This window comes from Dreissena polymorpha, chromosome 5 (assembly GCF_020536995.1).
Source record: "Dreissena polymorpha isolate Duluth1 chromosome 5, UMN_Dpol_1.0, whole genome shotgun sequence".
NCBI lineage: Eukaryota > Metazoa > Mollusca > Bivalvia > Myida > Dreissenidae > Dreissena > Dreissena polymorpha.
The window spans coordinates 115,082,509-115,105,348 of NC_068359.1; the positions used below are offsets into that span (position 1 = coordinate 115,082,509).

The window sequence follows — 22,840 nt, forward strand, 5'->3', positions numbered from 1 at the left end:
CATAAGCATACTTATTATTATGGCATACAAGATTAAAATACTTTTGAACACATATTTGCGGAAAACAATAAAACGATATTTATACAATCGAAACAATTAAAAAAGTACAACAAACAGAACAATAAAGAGTTTTTGAAATATCATTGTATTTTATATAATACTAAGGTCTCTATATATAAACATTCTAAATAACTTAAAATGCAAAATATATAATGCATTTTCATACATTAAAACAAATAAAGATAATTTGCATACAATATCATCAATATTACAAATCAAATATAAGAGCAAAGAAAACATACATACGTGCAACAATTAGTATTATGCTAATTTTAAGTCTTCACCTATAAATGTAATCCAAGAAATCCATGCACATTTTAACTGGTGTTGTTATGCTTCAATAGCTTCGTTTAGTTTGCATTATATATATGCTAACCGATTAATATAATAAATGCAATAAGTTATTATCAAGAAACTTGAAAGTTTTAGCCTATGCATTTAAACAATAAATGTTAATTATGAAATGACGACAATGAAAAACACTAGCGTTTCACATGATTTCTTCGAATAGACAGACCAAACATTAACAAAAATCTATCTGACCAATGTTCGAACATAAATCAAGTTCACAAATATGATCACGCATGCAGAAAACTTCTAAATTATATTTACATTTTGTGTATTCTAAATCGACGTCAAAATTGATTTTGACGATTTGCTTTATTTTATAAGAATAACAATATGTCAACAATATCATAAATATATTTTGTTTTAATCATACTGCTTTATCACATATCCATTTTATAAGCTGCCATTGACATTACGTTTAGCACAAACAGTCATTATAGGGACGACTAGCCATCTATGTTATGAAGTATTCCAGTCTGAATTTAAAATAAATGTGATGACAATTTAAATTATGTAAAACTTTAAAGGAAATTTAACTGTGTTGGTATCAAAACGTTCTATGTGATAACGCAGAAAAAGTGATATATTTGTCATGTGGTTTGCTCGTAATAAGAAAATCAGTATTATTGTAAAATATTTGCAATATATAAATTTATTATACAAAATAAATAGCAAATAAGTGCACTTTTAAACATAAGCGTATCTATAAAATGACATATTCATTGATTTCGCATGCCAAATATTTGCCAAAATATATTTACACAATGTTATTGTATCATAGCTATTTAAAAATGTTGAAACATTCGCATCACGTCTGTCTATAGCAGTTCATAAAGCTACCATTATAAACAATATTGTTGAAAAAAGATATAATCATACACAAAGGTGCATACAGCGTAAGGGAAAAAACTACGTAAAACTATGACACGTGTTATGCGTTCCTCTTTATATGCTATCGTGCCACAATACAAGCTGGAAAAGGTAAGACTTCCATGCACATGGCAAGTTTTAAATATTAACTCTTCACGTGTAGTTTAATAAACTACACTTGTGCTATAACATATGTACACTCAATTAGTATTTAGACATTGGAAACGAAATTTAAGCGCAATAGTCATATTGAGCCTCTTCTCCGCGAGTGTTGTAGTAAACATTATCATTGGTGTTACGTATGGAAATGGGCAACTGGCGATCACATTCAATGGCGACAGGATTACTAGTCGCAGCATCTCGGGGTTCTGGAAGCTGTTCGGTGTTCGAACATGTGCGATACAAATGTTCATCCTGATCTAGCGGATTTCCACTAATTGCGCCTACTGGTCTCATGTTCAACACTTGGTAGTTACTTTCCGTCTCCTGAGTGCCATTACATTTTCGTCTGAAAATAAAAGTACAGTTCTTAAATACATGCACGACAAAATGTTCTTATGATCCGATTTTTTGTTTCTTCATATAAGAAAATATTTTTTTTTTATTCGATGTATATACGATGTATTCGATTCTATACGATGTTTTAGTGTTTCCTGGCGAGTCATCAAAGGACACGTACGATGCAGAATTGCTCCTCTTGCTGTATGACTTTCAGATAAATTGGTGCTATGACCCAAAAGTCTTCAAATATAATGAGCTGAGCTAAAATGTCCCACTACAGCCTTTGCTATGCATTCACGACAGGTTTGTTTTATAAAGTTGCAAGTAAATCCGTACGTACTAATTATGTGTTCACTTTCATAAACTTGTCAATACTTTATAAGTAACATAGATGGATATATTTTATTTATAATATTCATTGATCAACACATAACATTGATACACATATGAAATAGTGCAAGGCTAATTTATCAAAGGACCATCTTTTAAATTTTCACACTATCGTGGCGCTCTAAGACAAAAACATTTCATTTTATATCAACGCGAGGGATAAAATCTTGAAAAATGAGTTGTTATATAGTTTATTCAACTAGATAGGAAGATTTGCGCGATTAAACAAGGAAGATTGAACACAATTGGTTGCAATTCTTTTGATTACATTATTATGTTAAATTTTATTACATGTGTTCTTTATTTATTTGTTACATACATGGTAATTTCTAACTTTACAATATTTTTACTGATAACAGAGTGTGTTTTGTTCGTTTAAATAAACTATAATGCAGTAACTTTTCATAAATTTTAACTGCTGTGGACATTTATGGTGGTTAAGGGTTTTTCAAATACGTAAAATATGTCTGATGTTAATTGTGTTCTGCTTATAATTTGGTGTTGTATTATGCAAGTATTGGAAAAGAACAATAATTTATCTGTTGATTGATATTCACGAAATTCAATCTTTGCTATAGTAAGAATGGATGAGATGGTTACAAGAAAACCATTAAGTGCTGCTGAGCCATATTTATCGAGAACATTGTATTCCAAATAGATTCTCACCCAAAGAGAAATTGCACAATTGAAAGTGCGGTCTTAACTCCGCTCACGAAGGGTTAGGGTTAGAGTTAGGGGTAGGGTAAGGGTTAGGGGTAGGGGTTAGGGTTAGGGGTAGGGTTAGGGTTAGGGTTAGGGGTTAATTGATGTGTTATATCTATTTGGTATCTGTTATGTGTGTCGTATCTATCTGGAAAACAATGCCACCCCTAATATATTAAAACAAAGGGTTTGATTGCTGTGTAAAATAACAACATATACTAGTTGCCACTTTAGACGTTCTTGCCCTTCCGTTTGATTCGATAAGATTATTGCAAATACGGTCGATAGTTATTTTTACGGAAGACAGTTTCTAATGTCGAAAACATTTTACTTAAGTGTTAAAAAAGTGACACTGCTCTTTTATCAAGTAAAATGCAATAGTTTCTTTAAGTCATTCAGAGCCCTAGTCATTCTGTGGGTAAAGTAGGCTTTGAAATGTGTGTATGAAACCATTAAACCGTGTTGCATTCTCAATAACAACATCATGAACTCGTTTATCAATGTGCATTTATGTAATACGTGCAATGTCGCCACCATATAGCTTGTTCTTTAAAATAACTCTGCAATTGCTTTAACTAGGAATTTCTTATACTAGTTGACTTTGAAGACTTTGTCTTCGTGTCACAATTGGTGTGTCAATCTGTGCCATTTTGTACATTTTTACAGTATAAAAGCAGCATGCTAATGACCGAAAAGGCTTCCTCAGATGTAAATACAAAAGCCGTGAATTATTCCCCCTAAGTCTTCATCGGTATGGTCATACATATTTGATTTATCATGGCCCATATCATACCACTGTTCTAATGGCGAAAAAGGTCCACAAACATTGGAAAACGAAACCCATAAATCAGGCATATCTTTGTAATCGCTGGAATGTTCGTACATATCCGATGTAGTATTTCGATACCATTTTGTTGAAATGATAGGTTGAATCATTTACACTTAAGTCCATTGTATTTCCACAGCAAAGTAATGGTTTTAAAATAGACATTTAATACGGCTTTAAAAGCGTTATTTTTGCAAAAAATGAACGGATATTTACTCGTCTGAATTAATTTTTTTTTTACCAAATGAAACAGTTATACACGGACCTCTACGAAAGCCTGTAACACCCAACGGTGCAATGAAACATACCGTATGACAACGACACACACTATTAGGGATGCGGTAATCACCACGGCAGCGGCGACAATTCCTCCAATCAAACCCGCTGAAACACGTATAAACAAGCTTTATAAGTGTTGCAAGGATAATCTAATACATTAACAGGTCAACTGTTAACGATTATGAAATGCCTTCATCCACAGCAAAAGTGGAAGCCTTATATGAAGCCGCTGAAAAAATGTGCAACACAGTTTTATAATTCTTGCAAGGTCGATGTCATGCATTAACTGGTCAAATGTTAGCGTTTTTGAAAGGCCATCAGCATAAGCACACGTATAATTCTAATTTATGTACTCATTGACGAAACAGATATGTTAATCATCAACACACACATAATGACAAGAAGAATCAGATGCAAAGCAACTGTTATCAACACACACGCTTCTTGTAAACTGTCTGTTATATACTATTTAACATGAAATTAAGACGGTAAAAATAGGTCTGGACTTCGGTATCGTGCAAGTTTCAAATGTGCGTTGTCTAACAGACTAAAGCTAATATTACACCATTAAACTGGTTAAATGTAACCAGGTTCTGCATGTAATCTTAATTAAATTAAATGACTTAAATGAAGTATACGATTCATTACAAGAAAACGGCGACACATCTTCCGATCCAGTTCCTGACTTTGTCGTGCTTTCTGCAGGCGTTGATGTGTTCGACTTGCTAGGCAATGACACTGAATAAAACAAGTAGATATTTTTTTATTATAGTATAACGTTCTGACAAAACAATTTCACAATATAACATGTACTTTTTTTCTTATTATTCATAGAAAGAACAACTATAAGGGCTTTTTTTATATCTTCTTATAGAATGGCCGTGGACAGCCATTTCACAATTTTGACATAGACATTTGACAAATCTAGCAAGGCCACAATATTTGACAAAACGGTCATTTTTAACTGTGAACATTGGACTTTTGGGGCTTCAAACTGTCAAAAATGGCCATTTCACAATTCAAAATTACAATTTTAGTTAATTCTGAAAAATAAACAGTCATATCCTCTCGACCTATCCTGATAAACCTTCCGATTTTGGAAACTGAATATATTATGAGTTAGTAAATAAATGGGAATATTGGACAATATATTTGGTTTTACCAAAATTCCACTTAGCTTGAAATCCCGTTCCTTGTTCGGACCTATCCGAAGTATACACTATTGCCATTGCTTTTTGGGTTGAATTAAATGTCACCTGTCCGGACCCGCACACTGTTTTATTTGGTGGTCCATTTGTCAATGGTGCGTCGTAAATCTATGTCAAAAGTTAAAAAAAAAGAATGGCATATTTTGTGATCAGGCAATATGGTCAAGTTATTAACAGATACGATTATTCATAACTGAAGAGTCTTGTAACACCTTACCAGTTATCTCCTAGTACCAACCCGTCGTCGTTGTTAATCTTTAAACCATTCAACACAATGTGATTCACGGTAAAATTAGTGCATCGTGTATTGATTTAATTGCGCATATTTATTAGCATATTTTTTAAAAGAAAACTACTATTCAATATATTATAATCTTTTACATCATTAAGTTTCACTACGTCACCTTCAAACTGTCACATTCACAATCTGGACATTCTTCTATGTCAAACGAAATGTCAATTCGAATGACAGTGTTGTCAACTCCCTCTATCCTCCATATGCAATTTATGTCATAACTTCCACTGTCTATTGTAAAGTTGAGACTAAGTTCGGTTTGCATTAAACTGTCACCACAGTTAACTGGACCTAAGACGAAACGAAACTAATTATTTATAGGTCCATACATAGGTCTTAGTCAACATTATATACATGTATTGTCATGAACAGGTATATTTCAACAATAGCTTTCAAATTGCATATTTGAAAATATGTGTAGCATTGTTGGGTTTAAACATAAGTTCATTGTAAATTCACGTCCAATTCGTATCTCTGCACAAACTAGCAGTAACGAATGAACAAATAATCAAACAAATGTATCTGTACAACAACTTGGATACTATAAATCTTACCTTTTTGACAGAAGAATGACAGCTTGAGATTACATGTTTCAGACTTTTCGTGTAGCGTTTGTTCACGCCGTTGTAGCTTGAAGCATTCGGTTGGTGTAGCCAACGGTCCTTATTAATTTATTGTAAAATAAATATTTGTACGGATCAGTCTTTTTATTAACAGTTTCTGACTTAAGTTGTCAATAATACACTGCTGATAGAACAAACATCAAACACATTAATTAAAATGATATTCGTATGAATACAAAAACATACGCTTACTTAATGATGACGTGTTTCTAGAAAGTCCTGTCCAAATGAAACGTCCCTTGTAATGTCCGTAAATATATTCGTACTGAGTTGATAAAGGAAACTTAAGAGAAAATTGTTCAACATAGTTTCGAACATCAGTCCATGTTCCAAATTTTTCATAAAACTGTGGCCTGTAAGAGGAATCTAAAACAGAAATGACGATTACAAGATCCACCACAAGCAAACATGTATCCCCCACAGGATCTTAAGCGACTTCTGCTTTACACTTGTTCTCTAAATAGAAATAATAGAAAAATTGCTCTATCCCTTAAAGACCTTCAAGTAAGGCCCATATCATACTTCAAGGACACCTGATATGTGCTATGTGTTGTGTAATTTGGATATGAAAACAACAACGCTTTCTAAGGGGTGTTATATCTTGTAAATGTAGTGATCATTATAACCCCTCCACCACAACAAATACATTTTTGTAGCGGTGAACACATGACCCCGACACAATCTACTATGTTTATGAAACGGCCATCACCTAACAATTTCAAATGATACCATAATAAGGATACATGAATGTAAAGAGTAGTTTAAGATACCTCGTCCCATGTATACTCCAGTTAAGGTGCTGCTGCATGGCATTTGCTGTGCAGTTAACTGTTGTGGTTGTGTCATCCCTTGGACAATATAAAAGACTGCGACGCATTCAGACGAGCCATTTTCTGTAGCTGTAAGATCTTAAATTTACGTCGAATAGTTTGTGAAAACTTGGATCGGCAAATTTATATATTATGTGCAACATTTTTGTAACTACGTATACTGATATAGTGGTGAAATGTACTGTGCATAAAGGAGCTAATATAACATTTTTATATGAATATCAAATTGATTTCAAACTTTTTCATTGTTCATAAACCACTGTGATATAATTCTGTTATTGTATTCAGACACTTATATATGCGAGTTGTCCACAACGTCCGCATCTATTCTATTTAACTTTTCTATTTATCAACCGAACTTAGTGATTTGAAAATTAGATATATTTTCATTTAAATCTAAACAAGTATATAATGCAGGATCACAAATAAGTAAAACAGTGAAATGTTGACATTATTATATGTTATACTTGATTGTGTGATTTGGTATTGTATTAATATGTGATAATAGTTTGAGTGTACAGTATATGCAAAACAATCAAGCGAACCAGATTGCATTAATTTAAAAACGCGTTTAATGTCAGTAATTGCTTTTCTTGATTGTTTTAATAAAGTTTCACTAAATAATATTTAGTGTTAGTTATACACGTGAGTTTTGTTGCGTTGGCAGTAAACCACTCTTGCTAATACACGCACACCATGATAATCGTTCGAAGAAACAACTATCAATGGAAAAATATTTTGAAAAAAAAACAACAGCAACAAAACAGCAAACAAACAAACCAAACATGCAATTATTCAAAGTAACATACCTAAACATTTAAAAACATCACACCTAGCCTCAAAACCATCTATATCAAAGCACCAGGGTGCACCATATCCACGCGGATCTCTGCAATTATTTTTGGCATCGTTTGCAGAACCATCGGGAAAGGTGCTGTGTTTTAATGAGGTTTGATTCCAAGGCAAACATGAAGATCCGAATATGCTTTGAGTGAGTGTCCCATTCCAAGATTCGGATGACGTGTAGCAAAAGTCTGAAGAAGTGCGTTTTTTATCAACCAAGTTGGTAGCGTTCAAAAAGAAATACAAAACATCAACCACACATGTATACTTGAATATTTCAAATACATATGTTGTTTGATTGAAATGAATATTTTACAAAAGTCGAGTTAACTTTTGTCAGTACACTACATTTTAATGTTTGATATGCAACACACTTACTGTTTTTATACACAGTATACGCAAAGTTCCCTCCACACGTTTCGTCAGTGTTGCCGTCGCAATGGTATGAACATGAATCATTGGACGAAAAAACGTCATTCAAACACACACAATTGCGTTTCTACAAGAAAAAAGATTTTAACTAGAACATGAATTCAATAAAATGTTTTAAGGTAAAACTCGTAAGTTCAGCACAGCATCTCACCTTTGCATATACGCACTTCCATGCAATAATTGTATAATAAAGGTAACGTAATGTGGAAATAATTGATCCTTTTTCGAAATTTTAAGCAGAACATGTTATAAGCCATATTTACTTTCATCCTTTCCGTTTTAGCATTTGGACGTCAACATCTGGGTATGTTCTACTCGACGTAAGTTAGAATTTCCTCATAATAACAACAATTACTAGTTAAATTATGACAGTTGTACTAAATTGTCCTTTTATCAAAATCTGTACTTTTATAATTCATCGCTGCATAAATCAATGAATAATACAATTTAATTTTACATTTTATTTACTTACTTAATTGTCTTTTGGAGCTACAATTTACATTATGCAACTATGTAGGTCCTATTGAGAAGCGCAGTTTCTAGAATTTTAGTTCTTTTCTTTAAATACAAATGTACAAAGCTATAATTGATTAGATACTGAACATGTCGCTCTGATTCTGGCGGGTCCTACGTCGGCTCATAATTATAAGACTTAAAGCCATTGCAAACTACATTATTGGTGTTGAATTAACATTATATGGGATAAAAAGATGGATATGATGGCTCTAAAGCGCCTCTCTGGGTTCAAGGCACACCAATTCCTCGAGACTTTTCAGGTTGACGTAGTTTAATGAACTCACTTTACCCTGTTTCAAAGATGGCTTGGTATTGTAAATATCATGTTCACGTCTCTCCAAGCGTTAGTACCATATGTTCTTTGAAACTGGTAAAACTATTTAAAAACTTGTGAGCTAGTTTTTGGAGCACGTGACACCGATTCGAACTTTTCAGATATGTTTCAAACATAAACATGCCGGCCAAGATTCATCAATATAGAGTAATGAATGTCGTCTCTTTAGTGGTATCATGATTTTTTTAGATTTGATAGGATACTTTAGTTTTCTCACCCATATTCGAACTTTTCCTAGTTATTGTCAAGATAAACACTCTGTGACCATGTTTTATCGAGATTAAGTAATAAATGTTGCTGTTAGATTGCAAACTAGTTTTTGTAATGCTTTAAGTGTTTGGTCGAATGTGACACAGATTCAAACTTGTCGTAAATTTATTATTAAGAAAAAAAATGTGGCCAAGTTTCATCAAGCTTTAGTGATAATTCTGGCTTCCAGAGTGGTCAGGTTTTCTAAGAGTTTACCTAGATTTGGGTCGCACGTATTGTGGATTTAAACTTTGCCAACATATTCTGAAGATGAAACTATGAACACGCCAAATTAAAATTGAGTATTAAATGCGGTATGTGACGTGTACATAATTGCTTTTAACAAGATTTGATAAGGTGGCGGAGGTTTTGGACGCACGTGACCCAAATACAGACTAGATATTGTCAAGATAAAAAATCTGACAAATATTTAATGAAAATTAAGTCATTAATTGTTCATTCTAGGTTGGTGACAAGGTTTTTAATACTTGACCTGATGACCTAGTTTTGGGATGCACGTGACTCAGATTCAATATATAGCTAGTTATTGCCATGATAAAAAAAGTTTTAGCAAGTTTGAGTCATAAATGTCACAATTTGAGTTATAACACTGTTTGTCTAGGATTTGACATAATAAACAAGATTATGAAGCACGTAATCCTTGATATTGTAAAAACATGCTGAGTTGGTTTCATCTCAATTGGATGACAAATGTGGTTATTAAATGAAAGTTGAGGACGCACACCTAAAGCCGCAGTACGATGGACACAGGGAATAGAGTGATTATAATAAGTTACCGCGAGCACTTTGTGCTTCCGTGAAATGAAAATAAGTGCTGTCACTTTCCCAAAATAATGACATAGACGTTAAAAATTGGGAAAAACTGGTAAGTTTTATTTATTCCTAAAACAACAGAAGTCTAAATGCCTCATGTTGATAAAATAATTTTTACTTCAGCCAATTCATTTTAAAAGTTATGCTTTGCGAAATAAAAAAGGCAATGACTCAATTAAAATCAAAGAACAAATTCTTGTGCTTGAACTCCCACTTCCTCTAAAATTCTTTTATCATTAAATTAAGTTTTATTAAATTTTCTTTTACATTTATTTAGCTTTGATGTGCACATAAAATGACACTATGCAAAAGGTTTATTCTCAAGAAAATAACAAGGGGCATTCATTAAAAACAACAACAAGAAAGTTATTTTTCGCGCACTCTGCACTTATCCCCAACGTTCTATGAAAAGCTATGAAGTACAATCCTAATAAATTGTAATGGAATTTTTGAATGCACACAAAATTAGCAATTGCAATAAATGTGGTACCTCACTCTAAATTTTCGTTTAAAGCCCTTTATAAATATTAAAAATTTAATTTGAACCCACTCAACTTTTTTAGATATATGCTTTAAAATTACAGAATTATATTATTTGCAGAGAAAATATGCAGAGGGAAAAACTCCAAAACTACTTAAGAAAGAGCTATGATTCCTGTACTTTGAAATTCCTCGTAATGTCTTCTATCGATCTTTGAAGTGCTAACTTTTATCCATATAATACGTATGAATGTTTACTTGGCACATACTATACGAGTACATACGAGTAGCCTTGTAAAAACATTCTTATTAACGTAAAATATGCTAAAATAGCAACATGAATATATCCAAACAAATTTAACACCATTTGCATGATTTATGACAATGCATTACTGAATAGTATTTAATTCTGAAACTGTCTTAGGCTTTTCTCTCTAACTCTAATTGAAGGAATTTTAGTACGTTTGCTATTAACGTTTAAGTGTTGCAAGTATTTTCATGCCAAGATTTAACCTTTTAAGATATTAAATCGTATACACTATTTTTTATGTGCTTATAGTTTTAATGTGGCATATACTAATTGTCAATAAGGCTTACCTGAAGTCCAAAGTAATTGTAACCAGAACACACGTTTTGGCAAATCTTCTGCTGATTGTTCTTTACTATGTATTTCATTTGCGGATGAACATAGTATTCACTTGTACAACCTTAAGAAACAAAAAGTAAATTACCTGTACAATAAATTTGTGTAAGATATATGTATATACCTTTACATTTTTATCAATGAATAAATAACACTCTACAAAATATATCGATTAATGACTGTGCTGTCAATTTTTAATTACTTTGCCGAATAAAAACTGACATACTACATTGTAATTAAAGCCTCCGATATTATTGATATTTGAATAGTGATTCAGTTTAATTTACCTTTGAGGAAAACCCACGGTGTGAAGTATTTTCGTACCCATATTTCTGATATTGTGTTAGCCTCCATCCACTCACTTATGCTCTCTCTATATGTGTCTAAGTAATCCAAGTCTGGTTCCATGAGTTTGCCACCGTTTCGTTCACATTCTTTATTGGCTAACTCCCATGAAACCGGGCTGGTAATTAGCACCGGTTTGGTAAATACTATACATAAAACGAAATGTATTTTTTATTGGTTAAATATATAAAGATGCACGACTTTTTATAAGCCTAGTTTATTACTATGGTGAGTCAGCTGAGATAAAGTATGGCATTTAATAAGTGGAATATCCCACGGAGAGACCAGGCATGTCTTAAACTGTTCCTTTAAGTACATGAGTGTGAAAACTGTTAAAAGTTAATTAATTATGTTGTTTTAGCTTAGATAACAGTAAGCATTTATTGAACCGATTGCCATGTTCATTCAAATGCACTTTTAAAGCACCATTTTTATTATTCAAAATCTTCAAAACGGTTCAAGATATCAAATTCAAATTTCACACAATTTTGTGTGAGAACATTTTCTAAAAAAATGAATTAAGGTTATTCATCCATGAATCTGTGATGTGTTTGATACCACATGCGATGAGTTTTCAGGTTGAAGGATGCAAACTAAATTGATTTTCTTCATCTTAGAATTGTTTTCTTAGGATAACATGATCAATTTTTAGCTCCACTGGCCAGAGGCCAGCGGGGCTTATGTCATGGTCCTGTGTCCGTCGTGCGTGCGTGCGTCCGTGCGTGCGTTAACTTTTGCTTTAAACATCTTCTTCTCCTAAAGTACAAGTCAAATTCTGATCAAACTTCTCTCAAATGTTCCTGGGGTGAATCTCTTTCAAATTTGTTCAAATTATGCCCCTGGGGTCAAATTTGACCCCGCCCCGGGGTCAATAAATTGAACATATGCTTATATAAAGGCTATTTTGTGCAAACTTTAAAAATCTTTCTGTCATAACCTTTGAGCCTAGTACTACCACATTTGGTATGTAGTGACATTTAATAGTTCTCTACTTTTTTTGTTCAAATTATGCCTCTGGGGTCAAATTTGACCCTGCCCTGGGGGTCACAAAAATGAACATATGCTTATATAAAGCCTATTTTGTGCAAACTTTAAAAATCTTTTTGTCCATAACCGTAGGGCCTTGGGCTACCAAATTCGGTATGTAGTGACATCTAATAGTTCTCTACTTAGTTTGTTCAAATTATGCCCCTGGGGTCAAATTTGACCCTGCCCCGGGGTCACAAAAATGAACATACGCTTTAATAAGGCCTATTTTGTGCAAACTTTAAACATCTTATTGTCCATAACCGTATGGCATAGGGCTACCAAATTTAGTATGTAATGACATCTAATAGTCCTCTACCAAGTTTGTTCAAATTAAGCCCCTGGGATCAAATTTGACCATTCCCCAGGGGTCACACAATTGAACATATGCTAATATTGTGCCTATTTTGTGCAAACTTTAAAAATCTACTTGTCCATAACCATTGGACCTATTTCTACCAAATTTGGTATGTATTAAAATCTTAAAGTTTTCTACCAAGTTTTTTCAAATTATGCCCCTGGGGTTAAATTTGACCCTGCCCCGGGTGTCACAAAAATGAACATATGCTTAAATAAGGCCTATTTAACACCGCAGTAACGTTTTCCATATATAAAAATGCTCACCCTTTCAACTTTAAGCGCCCAGTGGGACGAGGGATAGAAAGAGAAAGTCAAATGCTTGAGTACATTTCAACCCATGCGCATTGCACGCTTTTTTTGCATAAAAAAACAATGGAGCGATACAGGGCCATTATGGCCCTCTTGTTTTATTTGCTCTTATATTCTATCAAAAATGTGTCAGTAATAAGACCAGTGCATACTTAAATAGTGCATGTTCGTTTTAGATTAATTGTTTAAGAATTTTCATTGAAAGTAAACATTTTTAGATTAAGTCATTTTGTGACTTTTTATTTTATAGTGATAGTGATCGTTTAATGATAATAAATTGAATTTCGGATCAATTACAATAATATTTCTATGAAATAATGAGCGAAGATTTTTTTTGCATATAAATATTCAAAATTTTATCGAACTGCGTTTTCAAATGAGAGAGAAATTATGACAAATGTAAGTATTGCCTTAAAAGTGCATTTTATAGTATTGTTTTCACTAATGAATAAAACATTTAAATGTTATCAGATATTTAAGTGAAAGTGATTTAAGTACAACTGAGGAAAAGTTGGATACCAAATTGGGAAATTTGCCACATTTAAACAGATTAACTGTCTTTAACATCGGATAACATAACTGCATGTATATACCTTTCCAATAGAGATTAAAACCACTAAGATTTGTATAGTGATTTGTAACAAATACTATGGAAGCATTTTGACTTTGAGTAATCACTTTTTCTGGTATTTTTGACCCACAATATTTTGATGAAGAACCATTTCCATGTCGAATCTGTAAATAATAGGAAAAATGCTATAAAGTATTCCATCCCATTCCAAAAGAAATACTGACAAGACACAACTATCAACGACAATCATAAAAGCACCGTATGAAATAGACAGTTCTCTGACAAGACGACGAACATATTATACATGTCATGCAAATCTCATGGCATATACATACTTTGAAATGATATATCATATCCTAATTAGATTCAATACATAGATTAAACGACTCAATTGTTATACCTCAATGTACTCCTCGCCGCAACCAGTTTGATTTCCGAGTGAGAAGTTTTTAAAGCCAATCACAAGTCTACTACCGATGGCGCCCTCTATTCTCCAAACACAAGAGAGATTGTATCCATTGTTGGAAGAATAATTTGAACTATTTATCTCCCCATAATTTGATTTAAATGTGCCGCCACACGATGTCGCTGAAAAAATAGAATAGCTGACAGCATCCTGCCACAAATATCCGAATACCTATTGATTTAGAATATAACAAAGCCTTTCTTATTGTTTTTTAGGTTTTTAAATGACTGAATTTACATAATTTTGTGCCAAACAGCATCAGTTTATGAGGATCTGTGTTCGTGATCGAACAATTTTTATTTATTTTGCCTTCGATGTGTGTCCCCCGATATATTACATTTTTGTTTGTTATGAAACATGTCCAAAACATGATATGGTCACATTATTCGCAAAACAAGACGGAAATTTCAATCAATTGTGTATTAGATCATATACTCACCATCAACAGTAATCACATATGCTGACCAAACGAGCACATTTACAATGAAGGACGGTATCATGGTCTGCAAGAAAAACATATGCATACATGTATAGTCTTACTATTCAATTACATGTATAAATAATATAAAACAACATTTCATAAGAACTGCGCTTACTTACTTTAATAGCAAAACAATGCATCATTGTTTTCTTCAATCCAAACACATTACAAACAGGATGTTGTTATTTACAAGTTCAATCAGCGTCAAGTAATTTTTTAAGTCACGCACCATATGAACAGTCGTCGCATTTAATCCAGGTTGATACGATGATTTCACTTCCGCAATTTATCCAATACTACTACATCAGCTGAACAGTACATATTAGCCGAATGTGAAATAAATTTAAAAAAGAAACACTACGTACAACATTGTTTGCAATTTTTGTACGATCAATATTGTAACTTTGTGTAAGTGACTCATTGATCCGATATTTAAATGATCAGGGCGACTCACACCCACTTGAATTTAAATGTCGTTTGCTATCACTTCATCAACGCGAACACTATTACCGTTTAACATATCAAGATCAAAGCAATACCACTTGCTATACCTTTAAAAACGCTCATTTACATTACACGTATCATTAAATATATTGTATGCAAGGCGACTATTACCGAAACTAAATTAATGAAAAGAGTGTCGTAAGCCAATACATCAGCAAAGAAAGACTTTCATTCATCTTAACAGATATATATTATTTATATGCATTTATGTTTTCCATAAACATTTTACATTACCAATCGAATTCTTTCTATCCCTATTTCTATACTTGTACCGTTGTTAAAACTGTTGCATATCATTTTAATATCCAAAACTAGGTGACTTATAAAGACAGATTTTGCCTTGACATCCATGTATAACTAGATTTCTTTTTACTGACATATGACCTCCACTTATGACCTTTACAGGAAGGTTCAACGCGCACAAATAATTATATAGGTTTTTCAAAAAATACATAAAGGTACGCAATAAAGGCTTCGTTTTTGGTTTTCTTGCGGATGTAAAGAACCACACATATTGCACTTGCCTCCACATCAAATTTTAATATATATATATTTTAGCTGTAACGGATATTCAATCAACAGCAATCATGCTAACACTATTTATTCAGATTGAAATCAGATTCAATTGTCGCTTAAAGCAGTTGTCAAATTGAAAGAAAATAAATGTTAAAAGCTGCATTCAATAGTTCTGAATACTGGTAACCATATAAATGTTTCAAATACGCAATAAGTTTTCCGGTATGACAACCACTTATCAGTCGGAATAACTTATTTGTTATTACATGTTTTTAATAAAAATCTTGTCATGAAATTGATATAAGTCTTTGTTCAATATATTTTGCTTTGCTCATATACAGTTATACGAAGCCCATCATTCTGACACAATTAATGAGTAACTCTAACACTTAATGTAACAAAACCCATAGCCAGATAATAATATAAGAGTAATTCACAAATATTAACACACGGTAAAATGTACATCTAATTATTATTCCTGTCACAAAATTGCACGATACGAGAGTGCTTTGGGTGGGGCGCCTAAAAGCAACCTAATGTTTATTTTGAAGATACTATTTAACAACTTTTTAATGTTAAAAGCATTTCATAGGGACCTATAGATAATCGTGCAAAAGTCGCTTCGCTTGATGTACTTATACTAATTTTTGATATCTATGATGAAATTAATCATGCTCACTCACACGCTAATGCTTTAGTCGCTCTTCATTTTTTTCCACATGAGTCAGTATCTTAAATACCAGGTATACATTTCAAATTAATTACCTAACACATAGCGATTTACATTAAACTTACTTTCAAATTATCAACTGATGTTTTAACTAATTTAACAACAAAACAGACAAAGCAGTATGCATCACAAACGTGACGGTCGATAATAAAATTAGATATACATAGTATTGTTGCAAATGGAGAGTAAGTTGGTTCATTTTCCCCATTTCGTTATAATAATATTCCTTATTCGAATACGCAATAAGGAACAGTTCCTAATTCCTTATTCAAGTTTTACACATTAGATATATAATTTTAAAGACAAATATTACAAATAATTCTTAAGTAAATCAAGACAAAATACCTAGAAAACGTTAACCCTCTGTATTACGACACATATTCACGTTTCTACTTCGCGCTTGAACAGGAATTCTTGTTTTAAACGAACTGACATTTTCTACTTTGAATACAAACCTCTCATTTACCAAACCTAAAACCTATCAATGTATTTTACATTAAAGTGATATATATAAAATATAGTACATTTAACATATTTGTTTGTATGTATCCTCCAGTTCCTTTTCGCGGCTGAATAAAGACAAAGGAACCATTTCCTTATTCCTTATTCAAATCGAATAAGGAACTGGCATTTTCTTACTAGATTAAACTTTAAACGCAAATAAACCAAAAGAGACACCTGTATTTATTAACATTTGTGTTAATGCAGGAACGGTTTCACAAATATATATTGCAATACATTGACAATTTCCACTGGCAATTACATACTTAAAACATAAATTGAAATAGTACTAACCCAGTTCCTTATTTGGTTTGAATAAATAATACGGAATAAGTAATTTATTATATATTCAAGCAAAAATGTAATTGCCAGTTTCTTACTTTGTAAGTTAATTGAAATGAAGCAAAGTGAACTAGATATCAATGTAATTAATCGTATATGTAGTTTCGATACTGAACATATTTACTGCAACTTGTTTCGATTTAGTTTTTAAAATGATGTTCGCGGTTGAATAAAGAATAAGAACCTGTTTAGGTTACTTCGACGTAGGGCTGACCACCATAGTTTCAAAGGACCGCATGTGGGCCATAACGGCCCCAAAAATACTAAGCCGAGGTACTGCACCGGAAACTAGTTACTAGTTAACTAGACAGTTTTATACTAACTGTAAAGTGCGTTTTCTTAATTTATGCTTTAAGTAAGAATATGCGTTTTTCCGCTATCCAGCGACCATCAACGTCGGAAAATAAGGACCGTGGGGATCTTCAAAAAGGGGATAGTATCGATGGTTATCAGTTCTACGATTATCTAAGCGTGCAAGTTGCGCTCTTTATTCGTACCGAATGCCAATATTTTCGGACAGCGTTGTCGTCAGTGTAACGTTACTGACGTCACCATTCAGGCGAGACTGCACCGAAAGTACCTGCCAATGAGCCAGCCCCTAGTAGACTAGATAGTGTCATCTTATTGCCTCCATATTTTAATTTATTGTTCAATTAAAAATCTGTGCTCATATGCGCTCAAATATCTTCTTTTTTTAAATATGTTTGTTTTAATCCGAAAATTTGTTTTCTCGATTGTGAAGGCAAAGGTGTATCCGGCGACCTTCAACCTTGGCATACTATTAGAGGCCGTAATTGCCTACAAAAGGTCCATGTGTTCTTATTAATTATTTAACCGCGAAATAAGAACTGGGTTATTATTGTTAAATACTAAATCGAACTTTTGCAATAAAAATATTTAGTATCCATTCTACATATACGACGATTTACAAACATATGTAATACCTGTTGGTTGATTTAAATTAACTTTTTCAGAAAGATAATTCCAAGTTCCTTATTCGATTTGAATAAGCAATAAGGAATCTTATTCATTATTTAAAGAGAATAAGAAACTGGGGCATCACCAAGTACTTCTTTGGCATGAAGTTGTCGTTGGTTTCTGATATAATTGTTTAAGTCTACATTTTAACAGTGTTTGATCCATCACAAGGCTACCAGTTAAACTGTTTGAATCAGAGGAAGATGTTGAATGGCAGTGGAATTAATACCCTTCAATTTCCGACAAAAATATGAGGCCGGGCAGGGATTCGAACTGACGATCCGTGGTTTAACACTCTAAAACTCCGCAAATTAGCTTTGTAAACTCATAATGTAAAATGTAATTGTATTAAACCCAGATTAAAATTTTAATTTAGTATATCTAAATGTTCCACGTTAACATATTAATATTCTCTGATATTTAAGAAAATTAAACGCAATATTACCCCGAAAGCAAACAAATATCTTGTATATATTGGATAAAAATACGGATGTACTGGTTCTTGTTGTAGAAACGTACAATCGCACAGATGTATATCCGGCTACATTTGGCACTTCAAGGTAGTTGTGATTATTTGCACAGTGCAAAAAAGTATTCTTGTTCTCAGGTGTGTAGTCCCAAATACCATTTCCGGCATGATTTAGGCGTTTATTTCGTTGTTTATACGCATGTTTATGTTTTAAGGTTATGAAGCTATTGTAATGTATAGACAGATTGTATATTAAAATAATATCAATAAACGTAAAATCTCACGTCATTTAACCGGAAATAACGTTTTTGTCGCAAACTTGAAGTTGTAAAGGGAAACAACCTTCATTCTTAGTGTAGTTTTACATTTATCTCATAGTAAACACTAACAGGCTCCGTATTAACATTGCACATTGTAATTGTTTACAACCAGTAATGACGTTGATACAGAAAAATGTTTGATTTTGATTCATCGCATCATGCAAAAGGTGATGTGTGCTTATTATTTTATATTTTTATAAAAACTTACAGTACAAAGAACAAAGTACTTACATTATAACTATCAATCCTCTCCTTAATCGAAAAGCACAAATATTACTTTGTACAAGAGCTAGAGTGGTTGTCAATGTGCGTTATACACATACGATCCAAAGAAGACTTGACTTTTTCAATTGGTTTATCGAGCATGATATGAACGTACGGAAGTTTGAATATCCGTTTCATGATTAAATGAGATAAACACATTTATTTAATCCTTTAACACTTTATATTAGGCATGCTCAAACGACACGCATACAATTGAGTCAGAGTGTAATAAAAAGATTTTGACATAATAACAGTAATGATCTATTACAACACGTACATATGAATAATAAAAGTATAGTGTTTTACAACGTTATCAGCATATTTACATTTTAATAAGACATACTGTAGATTATTTACGGCACTAATATTTTATTTAATTCCAAAATTAAACATACATTGCCCAATAATTTTACTTCATAAACAACACTGATATATTGTATTATACATCAAAATACCCTTGAAAAGTGATACTAACTTTGTTTTTTAATTATCATAATAAATAAGCTATTTTTTTCATTATCTTGAATATGTGTATGTGGCATGAGATATAGCAAACAATAGTTATTTAAACCTCAGTTATAAATTACTTCAAATAATAAGGCACGTTTTTCGGTCTAACGGTTTACCGCATAAACCATTTTCGAATTGCTATCATTTACATTATGTATTATTTTATGCATATTGTTTGTTGAGAAAAAGCCTTTGATTTTTAATCTCGAACCCCCCCCAGATCACTTATGTTTTCGGTTTACATATGCTCGTGATTAAATGACAGTGTGTCCCGAAAAAACCCGAATACATTGACAATTTTACTATATGTTCTACACAAGAATAATATACAACACAAAAGTAAGATATATTTTTGGGATTAACATCAACATGCTTATTTGTACATTTTTAATTACACATATTTACACTGAATTATTCACTCTGCACAAGGACAATCAAAGAACGGGTGGTAACTCGATGAAGATTGCTAAAATGTTTCTTTGCACAGTCGTTCATCTTCGCGGCGTAGTTTTTTTTGCCCGTCTAGTGTGATGATTCAACATATCACTTTTAATAAATATATATATGATTCTGTTCATTACTGAGCTTTGTTTGTTATAATAAATAACCTCTAAGGAAGACTTAAAAGTTGATTACATTGGTGTTCTGATTCAAACTGTCGTTGAAAGCAAATCAGTAGTCCAATCAAATTACTAAACCGAACACCGTTGCATTATGCCTACATACGAAAGTAAAGAAGGATTGAGTATTGTATAATACATACAGTCATTAATACAAACTTGTGTATACAATTTCAGATTAAGTTCCACGTAAATAATTTATTTTAAATCATTTATTTTAAATGTTCCACGTAAAAAAAATCGTTTTGAAAAATCGGTATCAATATGTTCCTGCCCCTACTGCACATTCTTCTTATCGCATGTCTTGCAGGTAAATGAGTTAATATAAGATGTGCATTTGCAATATTAGATGCAATTATTTATTCCCCTTACCATATTGACCGGTTCATAACACTATCGTTCAAATTCTATCTTCTTCCATCACTTATACATAGTATAATACATACATAATGTAGTCTTTGAGCTTGTGTAAGTGTTACTGCTGAATAAATGTTGGTCGTGATGATGGTGGTGTTGTTGTAAAATGCGAATATGCACGCAGACACATAAATACGCCGAAGTATATAGTATATGATCAAATACTAGCAAAACCTTTAACACACTTACTATTATGGAATACAAGATTAAGATAATGTTCAACACATATTTGCGGAAAACAATAAAACGATTTGTATACAATCGACACAATTTAATAAGTACATCAAACAGCAAAATGAATAGTTTTTAAAATATAATTGTATTTAAAAAAAAAAAAGTAGGTCTCTATATAAGAACATACTTAAGAACTGAATAAAGGTAAAAATATATAGCTAACTCATTTTTATTCATTTAAACAAATTAAGATAATGTACATCAATATTATAAAATGAAATATAACAACAAAGAAAAAATACATACGTGCATCAATTATCCTCGAAGGACCAAAGTCCGTGGGGATAAGAATCGATTTTTAAAAAGAAGTGAAAGTAAACAAACACAACACAAAATTGTGTACATACCTTGATGGAAAAATCCTCTATTTACATTTACCAAACCGAATTTGGCAAATATGTGCTTAAATAAATAAGATTCGGCTTCGTAAAGAAGCCCTGGTCGAAGCTGTCTGCCATTTTTTAGAGAGGACCTAATTCCGGTGACGTCATTCAAAGGGAAATTACTTAAACCTAATGGTGTATTTAGGCCAAGCAACTGCTATTTGTTCGTTTTTCTGTATATATTTTTTAACTTGGAAATATTCTTCTTTTATTTTAAACAGTCAAAATATATAAACTTATTTACAATTAGTTTATGCATTTGTATTTTCATTAGTTTTTTCTTCCTTATCACAACACACACAGAGTAAAGTGTCACCCCTCCCTAGAGCTCCAACTTATAAATATTCTTTTAAAATAACTCTTTTAACTGTTTTTCTGGACCCTCCTCTTCAAATGTTTTGGCTTTGCCTGAATTAGAAATTGTAAAAGCAGAGAAAGTGATAGGGACCATTCAGCAATTAATTGCATATAATTGAAAAAATATGAAAAAGTAGTCTAAGGGATATGACCAGCAAACTAATAGAAAAAATAAGTTGGCCTAATTGAAAAAACTTCTACTTCTACGAGTCAACTCCAGCCGACAATGCAAACGGACTGTCACATGTTTAAAAGCGAGTTTGGGACCAAATAAAGGGGTTTAAAGGGGGCCATGAATTAGGAATAGTAGAAAACATACAAATTAAGGTGTGAGAAACATTATAAACGAGTGTTACCTGTTTTGGTCTCATTTCGAGCGTCTTTTCGTAGGTGACAGTTGCGTTGGCATCTGTCAATATTTACCGAACTGCGCGTGCGTGACGTCATCTTAACTCTCACGATACGAGACAAAAACAAATGTCACCGGAATTCGGACCCCCACGGAATTCGGGCCTTGTTTTTACCATACTGCTTTATCCCATATCCATTTTATAAGCTGCCATTGACATTACGTTTAGCACAAACAGTCATTATGGGGACAAATAGACAACAATGTTATGATATATTCCAGTTTAAATGTAAAATAAATGCGATGACAATTAAAATTATGTACAACTTAAAAAGCAAATTTAACACTTTTCGTATCAAAACGTTCTATGTGATTACTCAGAAAAAGTGATAAATTTGTCATGCGATTTTCTCGTAATAAGAAAATCAGTGTTATTGTAAAACACTTGAGAAATTTAAATGAATTCTACAAAATAAATAGCCAATAAATACACTTTTAAACAAAAGCGCATCTATAAAATGACAA

At 32.4% G+C, this 22,840-nt stretch overlaps 2 protein-coding genes and 1 long non-coding RNA gene across 3 annotated transcripts in view; 1 reads left to right on the top strand and 2 right to left on the bottom strand.

Annotated features, from left to right (window-relative positions):
• LOC127832701 (uncharacterized) overlaps positions 1-14,843 on the bottom strand; it is a 55,419-nt gene extending 40,576 nt beyond the window's left edge. Inside the window, exons 1-5 of the long non-coding RNA XR_008027065.1 lie at positions 14,780-14,843; positions 14,275-14,462; positions 13,897-14,038; positions 11,551-11,754; positions 11,218-11,327 (exon numbers count right to left, since the gene is read on the bottom strand). This is a non-coding gene — a long non-coding RNA (uncharacterized LOC127832701). The remainder of the gene's footprint in view (positions 1-11,217; positions 11,328-11,550; positions 11,755-13,896; positions 14,039-14,274; positions 14,463-14,779) is intronic.
• LOC127832678 (protein CFAP20DC-like) overlaps positions 1-22,840 on the top strand; it is a 223,417-nt gene that overhangs the window by 81,243 nt on the left and 119,334 nt on the right. The gene's annotated exons all lie outside the window — the stretch shown is intronic.
• Positions 202-6,149, bottom strand: LOC127832691 (uncharacterized). Its single transcript, XM_052358327.1, has 6 exons — positions 6,034-6,149; positions 5,589-5,770; positions 5,139-5,292; positions 4,625-4,714; positions 4,006-4,081; positions 202-1,786 (listed from the first exon to the last, which is right to left on the bottom strand). The coding sequence occupies exons 2-6, from the start codon at positions 5,742-5,744 to the stop codon at positions 1,510-1,512; spliced, it is 753 nt and encodes a 250-aa protein (XP_052214287.1). The 5' UTR covers positions 5,745-5,770; positions 6,034-6,149; the 3' UTR covers positions 202-1,509.